This window comes from Aythya fuligula, chromosome 5 (assembly GCF_009819795.1).
Source record: "Aythya fuligula isolate bAytFul2 chromosome 5, bAytFul2.pri, whole genome shotgun sequence".
Classification (NCBI taxonomy): domain Eukaryota; kingdom Metazoa; phylum Chordata; class Aves; order Anseriformes; family Anatidae; genus Aythya; species Aythya fuligula.
In genome coordinates, this window is record NC_045563.1 from 64,391,841 (window position 1) to 64,407,260 (window position 15,420).

Below are 15,420 nucleotides of genomic sequence, written 5' to 3' on the forward strand. Positions count from 1 at the left end.
CTTTTAATGTTTTGCATGTTTTTTAAAGCTAAAGTAAGGATAGGCTGCAGCAGCTGGAGCCAGCTGGAGCACACATTGATGCTAGGCAGACAGACATCTTTTTAGCATTCTGCTAAGGCACCTCCTTTCCTACCAGTGGCACCCCAGAAAAATTTGACAGTGATGTCACATTTTATATGTATGGATAGGTGGAGAAATCTCTACTGTGTAGTTGAGGCTTGCAGTGGACGATAACGAGGAAGGAAGGATATGTTAGTGAATCTGATCATGCTGTACATTGAAGTAAGGTAGTTATTGGTTAGTTCATATGTAAAATTCACTGTACTGTAGCTATCAAAGATTGTTTTGGAATACTACTCTGTGGAAGGCTGTGAGTGCAAAATAAAAAAAAAAAGAAAAAGAAAAACGTAATAAGAATTAGAATTAGGATTCATTTTGATACCAGTAGTTTGATACTTGATTAAAAATTTCCTACAGTACGGCTTTTGATATCTTGTAAGTCATGTTAGTGTTAACTACCCATATGAAACCTGCTGTGAAAAGGCTTCAATAACAAGAACTATAACAACTTCATAAGGAATGTTTGAGTCATTGAGTTTAGTAAGTTATTGCTTAAGGCTTCTGCCAGAACAGACTCATTTATCATCCTGCAGACTTTGTGACACTTAAAAATGAATAAGTGCATGCTATGAATACAAAAATATCTTTCTGATAGTCCATAAATCCTTATTGAAATAAATGGAATAAAAAGAAAGGCAAGGAAAATGCATAGAGATCACTTAAGCTGTCGTACATGAAATCTGGCTTTTGGTTTAACTGAAGGTTTCCATGAAGCCTATGGCATCCAGACATACTGTGAAAACTAGTGCTTTGGTGCTGATGTATATTACTGACGGGGCAGCTATCACATGGCCTGTTGAACAGGAGGAGACAAATAAAGGAGAGGTGCCTTAAAAGTGCCCCTGGCTCCAGGTGGCAAGAGGAGAGTTGTATAATCCCTACAATCTAAAAAGTAAAAATATGTGCACTAGTTGCTTGCAGTTTGTAACTTGTACTTTTAATATCTATTTCAGCTGTTCATGCTAAAAGTCTTGTAGCAATACTTCATCTTCTGGTTGCATTATCACAGTATTTTCGAGCACCAATCAGACTCCCAGATCACGTGTCCATTCAGGTTGTTGTTGTGCAGGTAAGAGAGATATTAAACAGCTTCTGGCAGCGTTGAGAAATTGACTGAGGTTTTTTGTTTGTTTGTTTTGTTTGTTTGTTTTGGGTGTTGGTGTTGTTTTTGTTGTTGTTTTGTTGTTTTTTTTTTTTTTTTTTTTTTTTAAAAAAAAAAAAAAGACTAGAGTTTCTGCTTGGACATGCATGTGTCTCTCTCCATGGCTGACAAGAAACACACATACGTCTTCTCTGCTGACAATGCTACAACCAGAAAAAGGCAGAAATGCTTTGGCAAATTGAACTGTGGTTCAGGATATCATATTTTGATTGTGAAGTGTCCAGACTGTGACATGAAAAATATATGAAGCATTATTATTGTTGGAATGCATTTTCTTATCACCCAATACATATCTTGAATTACTATTTTTCCCATTTTTGACGGTCTTCTCACTTGTGTAGAGGTTCAAATCATTCTTGGCACCGAACGATGAATTGTCACTGTTTATTACGTTCAGATTCACGTTAGGTGACTAAATATTTTTTTTTAGCCTTGTGCATGCTAATTTATTCTGATTACAGTGTTAGCTTTCTCATAAGCATGCAAAAAAAACCCCTACAACTAAATTTTTTTTGTCAATGAGTCTCCTTATTAGAGCCATGTCCATCCAAACTCTTCATTTATTCTGTTTATTATATTACTTTGTTGGATTTGTGCTTTCTCTATCTTGTTTGGCCTGTTCCCAATTAATTTACTTTTCTTTTTCTCCAACTAATTTTGCTTTTCTGTTTCACCCTGTAACTGTCATTATTTATATTTTTAACTGATGTTATCCGTAAGTATCTTGTGAAAAGAGCTGTTACTCAAATTTTGTGTGACTGAAAATGTGGGCAAGATCTGAGAAAGTAACCACTTCTTACTGCAATCACAGCAGACGAGTTTTGGATTTTGGGGAGAAATTTGAAGGAGTTTCTGGTACACGTATCAGTGACATCTGAAAATCAGTTTACTGACTGTCATATTCTACTTGGTGGTTTTCAAGGCATGAGAGATAACCCCAACCCCAGAAAATCTGCAGTTATGTGTCTAAGACTTTAGAGGAACATAATTCTCAAACAGTTTCCTTTAGATATTTTAAATATATTAATTACACTGGTTTATGTCAAAGTTCTACCAAAACCAGCTTAAGGAAGAAAGGGTGCACCAGTCAGGGCATCTTTGGAATAAGAAACTAAAAAAGAACAACAACATAGTCCTTAAATAAAAAAACAGATCTTGCATTCTGCTCTCTGTCCACATGTCCAGACAAAATTCCCATTGAAATCAATGGACGTAATTCTCCTCTTGTTTAATAAGCTAATGTAGTTCAACAGCAAATCCACTGAAGTCAGTAGAGATAAACCAATTTAAAAACGATAAGTAGTGGGAGAATCTGGCTCAGTGCTTTGCCTCTTAGCTACACAGCTGTAGCTCAGGCGCCAGTGGATTGCAGAGAAAGCAGTTGCACCAGAATAAAATCCAAGTTATGTTGTTGAAGATTTCACCCAGTCCTTGATGAAAGCCAATCAGTGGGACTCCAAGGCTATATTGATTCCCATTAACAGAGGATGGGAGCTAGTATTCTCGCTATAATTGTGCTTAAGACATTTTTCATTTTTTTAATGGAGGGTGGTTTTTTATTTTTATTTTTTAAAATCTGTCTTTCATATCCTGTGGGATTGGTTCTTTATTATTCATCATGTATACCCTTTGATCTCAATGAAACTTTTAATCAAAAACCTAAAGCCTAATTTAGTGTTCAAACTTTCACACTTGATGTTATAAACCCTCACGCAATTCTGTAAAGTAAGGTCATGCCTAGGGAAGCTCAACAGACTCTGGTAGCTGCTTTTAAGTCCTATACAGTTAAGAAAGGGAGTGGTAGAGAAAGAAAAGTAACAGAAGAAATAATTTTGAGGAATTCTTTCAGGAAGTCTGCCTTAATTTATATTATGATTTTGTTAGGTCTAGAAATGCCAAAAATGTTTGCTGTGTTGGCTGAGCATAGTTTACTGAAATACAAAGATATTTCTGAAATAAAAAATGTGTTGATGCCCAACAGGTAATCAGCACACTTCTTATGAAAGCTTATTTTCTTTGGCTGTTTTGTACAAAAGCTGTTAGTGATGAGAGTACTATGAAATCTGTGTGTTAAGCTGTTTATGAAAAACCGTGATACTTGGACCTTTTGTAGCTGTTTTGCTACATTGCTTTTCTTGCCTTCCATACTGATAGAATGAATAACTTTGAGCAAAGTCCAGGCTTTCTTTGGACTTCTCTACTAAAACAAGAGAGGGATTTTGTGGAGAGCTGGATCTTGCTTTCATTTTTGTCTCTTTTATTCTTGATTTTCTATTTTGCCATCCTCAAATGGTTAAATGACAGATTTTGTCCAAGAGCTGAAGTCAGAGAGTGTAAAGTTGCAATGGTGGAGCAGTCAGGGTAGCTTCAATATATTCTGAATATTGGGGAAATCAGTTCTTGGGTGCACAAACCACTGTAAAGGAAAGCTAGGAAAATAATGGGAGCAGAGGAAGGTCTATTTTACAAGCTTGGTCTGATAGCATTGATCCCACAGCCTCTCTGAAATCGAGTCTGAATTGTTTCTGAGCAGCATTGCCTGCAGGTTCCCAGGAAATCTTTTTTTGAACCTATGACAAATGGTGTCAAGCTCCAGAATGGTTCTGCACTTCGTCTTGGTGGGGCAGTTACAAAACACGGTCCACCAGATTAAATATGTAGCAACAGTACAGAGGGAAAACCCATTCAAACATCGGGAAGATTTTCCAAGTGGGACTTTGTGAGAGAAACTAAGCAGTTGGCCCTCAGTTACAGAAAACTGATGGTGTGCAGTTGATGCAAATAGAGGTGAAGAGATCCTTTCCATGTCTAGACATGCTACCCAGCTTTCAGATTTTTCCTTTTGTCATTCTAGGAGTAGTTGCCAAATTAAAATGATAAGTAATCAGGAAGATCTTGGCCTTTAGTGTGCAGTCTTTCAGCTATGAGGGAGCAAAATGTTAAGCCTATCCAAATAAAGTCTTCTGTGGTCACTGGAATGTGAGTCCAGGTTTTCCATTTTACAGGGAATCTTTGAATTCATGCCTTATTTCTCAGTATGTTTCAAATAGTAGTTGTTCATTTTTGTTTGTTATTTTAGTTCTAGCCCCTTTTATCTTTATGGAACTTTGCTGAACAGCCTTTCACTCCTCACTAGCATTTCTTTTTATTTTGGGGACTATTGTGTAATTCTCTGTCAAGTTTTAAACAACTTCACAACAAGTGATATCAGTGTTAGGGTCACTTTTGAATTTGAGAGTTTTTAAAAGTGAAAAAGATATATGGGAAGCAGCCTGCGTAGAGAATGTACTTAGACTAGTATTTCTGAGGTTGATTCACGTTGTTGGGACATTTTCACCAGTCATCTTACAAGTACAAAGCATAGGAAAGTCTGTCTTGACACATGCTGGTGTCCAGCAGATGCATGTTGTGTTTGGGTAATGTGGAAATTCCATTTTTGTTGACAGTAGGATAGAGGTTCAGAATTCCTGTTCATATTAATATCAGTTTATCAAAAAGTGAAATATGTTTTATGTTGATACTAGAGAATGTTTTAGGCCATGTTGGGCATTTGCAGAGTGAAGGTAGAGTTTTAGAAGCCTTTTTCTTCCCTAGTATCAGCAGACTGAGCACTGAGAAATGAAATTGCCATTGCTGTGATGCTCACCCCCTCTAAGAGAGCAGAGTGATAGGGCTTTTGCTCCAGAATCCGTTATTGGCACATCAGAATCACCATCAAGGAATAAAATCTTCCCTTCACCCTGCAGCTAAGAGAAAAACAAAAGCAAACAAACAAAGAAGCCAGAGTGTAATTTTAACTTGAACTAGACTGTAACTTCAAGTACAAATGCTTATTTGTTGTCTGCACAACCTGAAGATGAAGACAGCCCTAAATGATGCAAATTTTCTTCAGACTTTCAAGATGTATGACAGAAGGGGCATTAGCAGCTGATCTATGCTCCGTTCAGTATGTAACACACAGGACACCTCTCTGTCTTTATGTTTAGAGCTCCTCCTTGAAAGTGTTTTAACTATATGCAAGATATTTAGTAACAGGGCTTAAAAAATATTAAGAAACCCACCTGAAACTGTCATCTGTCTAAAAGGACAGTTCAGATTGTTCTAAGTGCCACTCTGAAGTAAATGAGAGGATGCTAAGTGTGAGTTCCTTGCTGAAAGTAAGCGTGATCCTTATATATCCACAGAATCACGGAATTTCTAGGTTGGAAGAGACCTCAAGATCATCGAGTCCAACCTCTGACCTAACACTAACAGTCCACTAAACCATATCCCTAAGCTCTACATTTAAACATCTTTTAAAGACTTCCAGGGATGGTGACTCCACCACTTCCCTGGGCAGCCTGTTCCAATGTCTAACAACCCTTTCAGTAAAGAAGTTCTTCCTAACATCCAGCCTAAAACTCCCCTGGCTCAACTTAAGCCCATTCCCCCTCGTCCTGTCACCAGGCACGTGGGAGAACAGACCAACCCCCACCTCGCTACAGCCTCCCTTGAGGTACCCATAGAGAGCGATAAGGTCGCCCCTGAGCCTCCTCTTCTCCAGGCTGAACAAGCCCAGCTCCCTCAGCCGCTCCTCGTAGGACTTGTTCTCCAGGCCCCTCACCAGCTTCGTCGCCCTTCTCTGGACCCGCTCAAGCACCTCCATGTCCTTCTTGTAGCGAGGGGCCCAAAACTGAACACAGTACTCGAGGTGCGGCCTCACCAGAGCTGAGTACAGGGGGACGATCACCTCCCTAGCCCTGCTGGTCACACTGTTTCTGATGCAAGCCAGGATGCTGTTGGCCTTCTTGGCCACCTGAGCCCACTGCTGGCTCATATTCAGCTGACTATCCACCATCACTCCCAGGTCCTTCTCTGCCTGGCAGCTCTCCAACCATTCCTCTCCCAGCCTGTAGCTCTGCTTGGGGTTATTGCGCCCCAGGTGCAGGACCCGGCACTTGGCCTTGTTGAACTTCATGCAGTTGACCTCAGCCCATCGGTGCAGCCTATCCAGATCCTCCTGCAGAGCCTTCCTACCCTCAAGCAGATCGACACACGCACCTAACTTGGTGTCATCTGCGAACTTACTGAGGGTGCATTCGATGCCCTCATCCAGATCATCAATGAAGATATTAAAGAGGACCAGCCCCAGCACCGAGCCCTGGAGAATGCCACTAGTGACCGGCCTCCAACTGGATTTAACTCCATTCACCACGACTCTTTGGGCCCGGCTATCCAGCCAGTTTCTAACCCAACAAAGTGTGCGCCAGTCCAAGCCAAGAGCAGCCAGTTTCTTGAGGAGAATGCTGTGGGAAACGCTGTCAGAAGCCTTGCTGAAGTTAAGGTAGACCACATCCACAGCCTTTCCCTCATCCACCCAGCGCGTCACTTTGTCATAGAAGGAGATCAGGTTCGTCAAGCAGGACCTGCCTTTCATAAAGCCATGCTGACTGGGCCTGATTGCCTGCTTGCCCTGCAAGTGCTGCGTGATGACTCTCAGGAGGATCTGCTCCATGAGCTTCCCTGGCACTGAGGTCAAACTGACAGGGTGATAGTTTCCCGGGTCTGCCCTCCGGCCCTTCTTGTAGATGGGTGTCACATTTGCTAGCCACCAGTCAACTGGGACCTTCCCTGATAGCCAGGACTGCTGATAAATGATGGACAGTGGCTTGGCCAGCTCCTCTGCCAGTTCTCTCAGTACCCTTGGGTGGATCCCATCCGGCCCCATAAAAAAAATAATTTGGCCTCTCATAATCCATGTCAGAATCCATTAATTGGGACACCAACACAGACGAAGCGACGGCTCCCAGGGGCCGGGGCCGGGCTCGCCCCTCCGGACATGGTCAGGGCGCAAATTGCGCGCTCGGCTTGCGCGCGCCCACGCGCTGCGCTGCGCGGTTTAGGGCCCATGGCGGCGCGGCGGCCGCCCGGCTCTCCGCATCCGCGGCCCCGTGCACGAAAAACTCCGAGCAGCCCTTCCTGCGTGCAACCCTCCGCGCACCGGCCCTGCGCGTAAAATCACTTGTGCTGCGCTGCGCTGCGTGCTGCGCTCGGGGCTGCGCTGCCGGTCATTCCATATATATATATTTATATATATATTATATATGTATATATATATATATATATATATATTATTTATATTATATCTATAATATATATTATAGATATTATATATATTTATAATAATAATATATATATTATTTATATATATATTATATCCATATATATATATTTTATTAATGCATTTTTGAAGTAATTGAGACAAGCCTGGCCAAATTCTCAGCGCTTCATACACCCTCACATACATCCCTCACACCTCTTCTTCAAAGTAGGTAAGAACAGTAGCTCCAGTTCACATGCCATGAAGGACTTTTTCAAAATGCTATTCTGCTTTTCTCTTTTCTACAAAGAATACAAATCTAGGACCACAATAAAATTATTTTTCTCATTTCCTTGTGTGACGCGGAGTGAAGAATCGTGATTCATTGCCTAATGTCTAGACTTTATATGCAGCCGTCAGCATTTGCTTGGCATTTCTTTCTGTATTGCAAAATTTTACTAATTCCAGTGAACAGAATTAACAGAAAGAACATGAAGTGAGGCAAAACACATGTGTGGTATGTATACCACCACCATATGACTATAATCTTCATCCTGGAAACAATGTCACATTTTTCAACTCCTTCGTTTTGTGACAAACTGCAACCATTTGAGTTGGCTTCTGCCATTTTGTGCACAACTTCTATGCACAGGCTGCTAACCACCATATACAAAGGGCTTCTTGCATTGGAAGAGCATTGGAGCTAATGCATATGTTAACATAAAGATGGCCAGGCTTTGGAGCATGCAGTGAAAGGATTATCCTACATTTTGGTTTTCCATCACAAGCAAATAGAGCCCTTTGTGTTGAGAGAAGTCACAAAAGAAAAATGCTAAGGTTAAAAAAAAAAAAAAAAAAGAAAGAAAAAAGTGTATGAACAGGGCAGAAAGAATGGGTAGCCTAGGGGCAAGATTTCACCAAAGATGAAGAAAGATGATGGCACCCTCTGCCACAATATTGATTGAAATACAAGGTTTAATTCATCTCACCAGGATACACATCTACTAAAAGACTTGCATATGTGTTTAGGTGTTTCAAATATCTTGCTGAATTGGGGCCTTTAAAAGAAAAGTGAGTTAAGAACAATGAAAAAAGGAAAAGAAATACTTCCTTCTACAGGTTGAGTTTCAAGTTTCTTGTTACTGTACAAGAGAGTTTTTTGAAATACCTGAAAGGAGAAATAATACATTACTGTAAGTTTGTTTAAAAAAGTTCTTATTTTGTAGATTTCATATCTAATTATGTTTATACAAATCAAACACATCACAAATATATTTTACTGTACCCTAAACATTAAACTTTACTGAGAAAAATGTTACTTTTTTTTTTTTTTTTTCCAGAAACGAGAAGGAATCCTCCAGTCTCGTCAAATCCAAGAGGAAATAACCGGTAACACTGAGTATGTCAACACCACTTCTGCCAGTAATTTAGTAATTGAACACAGATGTGTCTCAGAAATTCAACCATTTGCTGATATTTAGATTTTGGTATTGGGGTTCCAAGGAAGATGATGCATCAGCCAGTGATTGTATTTCAGTCCTTGCAAGAGCTACAAATATGCATCTAAAAATACAAAAGGATGTGGAAATTCAGAGCTAGGGAATTAAAAGCAGTAGACCAGGATAAAAGAGAAGACAGGGTGAAGATATTCAAAATCTCTGTATTTTATATTTATTATTATTTAGTTCTGCATTTATTGCATTTCTTATTATTGTATTCAGAATGCCATCAAACAAACTAGAAAGATATATCTCTTTTATGTTGGTATTTATTTGATAAAGAACAACTTGATTCTGTCAAAAAGGAGTACAATGTGACTATTTTTTAGTTGTTTGGACTTTGGGGATGTAAAGTGACAGTAGTAAGCCCTGTACATGTAATCTCATCAAGCCATTTGTAACAGAAAAGTTATTCCAAACCAATAGGAAACAATCATAGAATATCCTAGTTTCTAATAGATTGGAGAGAATCCAGACTAATAACTTTTTTATTAACCTTTATGGATTTATTTGTGTAATATTTATATGAGGGATCAACTAGAGCAAAATGCTGTACTTCTTAATAAGGTAGTCCAAGTATTGTTCTGGCTGCAATTTGTATTGCAGCTCATGTGACAAATGCATCTTTAAAGCAAAGGGAAAGTTTTCAGAAAATTAACATGAAAAAGCATTCTTCACTGGCAAGGTGTGTTGATTTGGTTCAGCAGTAGGAAACATGAGATCTGGCCTTTCCATGAAACTTTTCTGAAGCCAGGAGATATTATGCTGATTAGTCTCCAGACTAATCCGGAGTCTCATCTGGAGTAATTTAATGAAGGTTTTCTTAATTCCATGAATCTCCTCCAGTTTTCACCAAGCTGAAGATCTGGCCGCATAATGCTGTTTTATTTTGCAGGACAACGTGTGCAAGAGAATCATATATGTAAACTTTTTTTTTTTTCCTTAGGGCATTTTCAGGAAGGCACGGTAAGTTCATTTGATTGTTTACTTTTTCTTAAGGCATCCAGAGTAGACATTAGTTTTGCAATGGGTGGTCATTTTGATCAACCTGCAAGGAAGTAGAGGATTTATAATTGACCTGGCAAATATATGAATGTATGTGCCACAGACTGTTGTGACAGTTAACAAAGGGAGAAAAGCATTAAAGTCAGTCTGACCATCTTTAAAACGCATTTCAGTACTTTTCAGCACATGTTAATTTGCAGATGCTTTATGGTTTAACATCCAGAGCATTACTGTAATGGTATTAATGGTCATAAGTTCACAGCATAATATGAAATGATGTCTTATGGTAAACCAGCTGCTGTACTTGTTGGCATTCTTGCATATGTTACCTACTTACGCTTTACTGACTTTGGGTTGTTATTCACCAGGTTCCTGTACCTAGAATGTTTCATGATTAGTGTTGAGACTGGCCAAACGCCTGGCCAACAGAAAACATCTATGAGGAGTTTAGATGGAGTTCCACCAAGAATTTAGCATTTGCTTCTTACATTGTTTCAACAATTGCTTTACTGCTGAGTTAAAAAGCTACATGCATGACCTTTTTCCCATGATATCGCAGTGCAGTCTTACTTCCTTTAAAGTCACACTTCTACAAATAACCTTTGGATGTACTTTAGCAGTTTTCATTCAGGAATATGAATGTAGCTTTTTCTGAGTCGTTCTCTATCACTCAGTTCTCTGAAAAGTTTTCTTTTTTTTTTTTTTCTTTTTTTCACCTTCAGAAGGTAACCACAGTACTGTTGCAGTAATTCTGCCCGATGTTGCCTGTCCTACTACTCATGTACGAAATTGCATTATCAGAATGGTCGAAAAACATCTATAAGAAAGATTGTTTTGCAGCTGTATAATTGTAAGCTTGCCTGAGGTTAATACAGTGTAGCACTCCACAATGCAATCCACTGGGTGATACCCACATATTGTGGCCCTTGTGGAAAATTTTCGTCTGTAGATGTGACTCCAGAAGTAAACTCATGTTCTTCTTAACAAAGTAAGCAGGTTACCTAACTCCCTGTATCTGGCTGTTCAGGGTTTTATGCATAAGTATTCCACCCTAGGAAATTACCTAGGTAACTCTAGTTACCTCTAGGTAACAATAGTTACCTCTAATTACCTAGATAATTAGGTAATTTGAGTCATACTTGAAAACGATGCTTTCCCTAAATAATAGCAACATAGGGCAAGAGAGAAATATGCAAAATACATGGTACTTGGAATACAAAGAGACTATATTGAAACATTTTGCTGAGTCTTGTCTCAAATAAGCGTGTGCTTTAATAAGTGTTTATCCTGCATCTAGACAACTGCTGATAGGTACATTAACATCTCTGATTTTTTTCAGAAAGAGATGCATTTGACACTTTATTTGACCATGCTCCAGACAAGCTCAATGTAGTAAAAAAGGTTAGAAGTATTTATTTTTAAAATACATAATATGTATCTACATGCTTGTGTGAGTATACGTTGTGTGTGTGTGTACGTAATATAACATTGGCATAGTTTGTATACATTAAATACCACTAAGCTTTATGCTGGAAAGAAAAATACAAATTCATGAATATAATGTCAGTTTTTGTAAATATTTAGCAGCCTGAAATTAACTTTGGAACGCAGAAAAGATACAGTTATCATCAAAGTTTTCATCAAAAAGGAGTTCTCACAAAGTATATGTTGATTAAAACTCAACTGGGTTGATTAAGTTCACTGATGCCAAAGAGTTACACAGTTTATCACTGCCAGTGGTTGACCTAGAGTATTTTATTTTGGTTGCTGTCTAATTTGAGTGGAGTCCAATTACCCACTTCCCTACACTCTGCCACAAGTTTTTTTTTGAATTATTATCTCTTTTACGAAACAGTGAAATTTGTATTTATATACATCATGTTCACTTTATTTCTGTTCATCATTCTTAAAAAAAAAAAAAAAAAAAAAAAAAAAAAAAAAAACAAAAAAAGATTTTTTAATGTAGTATTTCAGTTTTAAAACTTAAAAAAATATTGTATTGTAGTCTCTTTGCTCGTGCAAGTTCTGTTCTGAGTGGAGTTCATTCCATGCATGGCATGCATGGAACTTCTGCCCTATTGAATAGACCTTCACTAAACTATTTTCACATTTCAGACTCTCATCACATTTGTGAACAAGCATCTCAATAAATTGAATTTGGAGGTCACTGAACTGGAGACCCAGGTAGGATTTTATAGCCTATGTTGAAGGGGAGGGATACCTGCACTGTTATGACTCCATCTTTATTGACAAATTCCTTTGACCTTTTATTGATAGGATTCTAAGATGTTACTTCACTGGAAAGCCCTTCAATTTTAAATATGTTCGTATGAGTAAAACCCTCAACAATTAAGCATAGAAATCATAAGGGCAGCCAAATTTCTCTTAGAGCAGTTTTTTACTTTCATTAGCATAAAATGTATTTAACAGATGCTACCTCTTGGGTGCTGGTAAATGCTGTTGGGAGAACCTGTGTTTGTTTTGGTCAGCCTTTGTCTGCTTGGTTTGATACAATTTCAATCTGAACAGTTGTTTCCTGCCTACCTTTACACATGCCAGTAATCCCGTGGGATTGCAATGACTATTTAGTGAGATTAAACCTGCTCAAGTGTATAGGCAGCTGTACAGCTGGTCTGCAGGCTAGATTGCACCACAGAAATAATGTGGTATACAGTCTTCTTTCTTGTTCTAAGTTGCTAAATTGGGTGGAAAGAAGCTAAAAGAAAAGTTTATTCTGTGGTTTTAATAAATCGCTATATGAACAATTGCAGCAGTTACCATAAGAAAATTACAAGGTCAGACAGGAAGGATGCCATCCACACTATCAGAAAAAAAATGGTGTTTTCAAGACAGTTTATTTTATGTCATGTTTCATGTTGTTATGAACAGGGTTAATTTGAATAACTATCACTCCAGTAGAGATTATTCAAAGGTAAAATTGAGATTTAGATGGAAAGAATGTGTAAGGGCTTTCAGAAAGATGTCACTGTGACTGTACATTGCATTGTTTACCTTTGGAAAAAAAATGTATTATTTAAATGTGCTGAGAAACACCTTAAGTGTGTATCCAAAACAGCATTCTCTAAGATGAGAGACTGTATTTCTATCAATTGAGAGAAAATGAGCTACCTCAGGAAGGCCGAATCATAGAATCATTTAGGTTGGAAAAGACCCTTGAGATCATCAAGTTCAACTGTCAGCATAACACCACCAAGTCCATCACTAATTATCAAATCACAGAATGACTCATGTTGGAAGGGACCTTAAAGGCAGGGATGCCACCCACTAAATCAGGTTGCCCAGGGCCCCATCCAACCTGGCCTTGAACTCCAGGGATGGGGCATCCACAGCTTCTCTGGGCAACTTGTTCCGGTGCCTCACCACATGCTGGGTGAAGAATTTCCTCCTAACCTCTAATCTAAATCACCCCTCTTGTCCTGTCATTATCTGATGGAGCAAAAACCATTCCCCCTTGTCCTGTCATTATCTGACTGAGCAAAATGTTGCTCTCCATCTTTTTTTTTTTTTTAAAGGTGCTTTTTTTTTTCTCTTTGATTAGGAGAATATCTCAGTGCATCGATAGACCTGATGCTACAAGGTTAATAGTGCCTTTAACAAAGTCTTACAGATGTTTCTAATTTTTAGATTGAGATGAACATGTATCATAGCAATTAGTTACCTTCTATACGTCATTGCATACACTGAAAATTAGATTCACACAAACTTGTAAAACATAGAAGATGATTATTTGTTCCTTTATTTCCTTCAACATATTGAATTTCCGTGTGGTCATGAGATTGCACATTCATTCTGCTTCCTTCTGCTCAGGGAGTGCATGCCATTTGATATATTGAGAGGTGTCTTTTCTGATTGCCTGCAACCAGCAGAATAAAAAGCAAAAGCATAGATCAAAGCCACTGACCACTGCTCTCTCCAGGAACTTTATTGTATATTCAGAAAATATATTGAGAAATATCTTTTCTACAGTTTGCAGATGGTGTGTATTTAGTCCTGCTAATGGGTCTCCTAGAAGGCTATTTTGTTCCTCTCCACAGCTTTTTTTTGACTCCTGATAGTTTTGAACAAAAGGTAATTATATTTTTTTTTCCTGTTAAAAACAAAGAAACAAAAATGTCTAGTAGTACAAGGATGATACGAACTTTCCAGCATAGGCTTCATGTAAGTAGCTGAAATCAGAAGAGGGCTATACTCATAACCATTTCCAGGCATTTTTCAGATCTCTGTGTTACTGGTTATTCAGAATAAAAGGGAGAATTATATTAATGACGGGGTGTCTAGCAAATATTAACTGATTTTGGCAACCATTGTGTGATGCTGTCATTGAGCCAGACTTACTGTCCATTAATTGTGTAAAGAACCATACACATGAATTGATGACAGAACTGATTTTTTAAGTCTAAAAATCAAAGAATTTGACATTTCAAAGGTTTAATGTTTTTTGGAAGCATGAAGGCATATATGTACTATGCATCATTTTAAGACCAACCGTTACTGCAGTGTCTGTTGCTATCCAAGCAATTCCAATGTCTGTTCAAGACAAGCACATCATGAGCCATCACATTCCAGTTTTTAAACTTGGGGGAGTTGGGTTATTCTTATTGTTAAGTATTTTTTTTCTCTGTGAAATATTAGTTCAGATGTTAGTTTTCAATTATTTCTCTATTTTTTGAAACCACCATCACCACACAGAAAAAAAAAAACACAACAACAATGGATTGTCTAAATTGATATGTAGAGCCCTGATATTTATTTTTTTTCCCTTCCAAGCGTTTTTTTTTTTCGAACATTTATAGTATACTGTTTATAGATCATCCTAATGATTTCTTATATTACATTACTAGGTCCTCAATGTATCCTTTGCATTTGAGCTAATGCAAGATAGTGGATTGGAAAAACCAAAGCCAAGACCAGAAGGTATCTATTCCACTTTTCCTGGTATTTCTCTAGAACTTTGTGTTGGATCCAGACCTTTTCTCATGGGGTTGTGATATGAATAAATTAAGGTTAAAATGGTAATACAAGAAAGGCAAGATGCATTTTGAAGTGCTCAGGTAGTGCTGCAATTTATGTGACTAATAGATACCCTTGTTCAAATGTTGCAAGGCTTGATTTCTTGAATGACCGGGGTAATATTTGTGTGACCAATCACATGCAGTAATATTCAGATATCCAATGAAAGTAGAAGAAAGTAATTGTGAACGGTGTCACTTGCAAATATGAATTGCTCTAATTACTCCATTTTCCCGTTCCACATCTTTATGCTAAACCTCAAGTACATGTATTCCAGTGTAACGTACTCGATTTTCTTAAAAGATGTAGGTGTCGTGGAAAAAAAATATTAAAATGTTCACTTAACTGTCTTGGAATGCAGGACCTAATCATGCATATTTTAAATCAGATTTAGAGCTAGAAACTGAAAGTAAAGCATGTCTTCAGTGAAGGTTTTGTTGCTGACATTAGCAGGACCAGGATTCCACGCTTCCTCAGTCACATAAATGCAAGGTTTAAATCCAACTTTTCAGGCTGGATATAAG

General features: G+C 38.2%; 1 protein-coding gene across 4 annotated transcripts in view; it reads left to right on the plus strand.

The window, feature by feature from the left end:
- Positions 1-15,420, plus strand: part of PARVA (parvin alpha) — a 66,325-nt gene that overhangs the window by 45,740 nt on the left and 5,165 nt on the right. For 3 of the 4 annotated variants that reach the window (XM_032187631.1, XM_032187634.1, XM_032187633.1), the window contains exons 6-12: positions 1,074-1,189; positions 8,702-8,760; positions 9,807-9,826; positions 11,205-11,266; positions 11,981-12,049; positions 13,853-13,954; positions 14,728-14,800. In XM_032187631.1, the coding sequence (XP_032043522.1) occupies positions 1,074-1,189; positions 8,702-8,760; positions 9,807-9,826; positions 11,205-11,266; positions 11,981-12,049; positions 13,853-13,954; positions 14,728-14,800 (501 nt within the window). The remainder of the gene's footprint in view (positions 1-1,073; positions 1,190-8,701; positions 8,761-9,806; positions 9,827-11,204; positions 11,267-11,980; positions 12,050-13,852; positions 13,955-14,727; positions 14,801-15,420) is intronic. The other variant, XM_032187632.1, reaches the window with a different exon arrangement.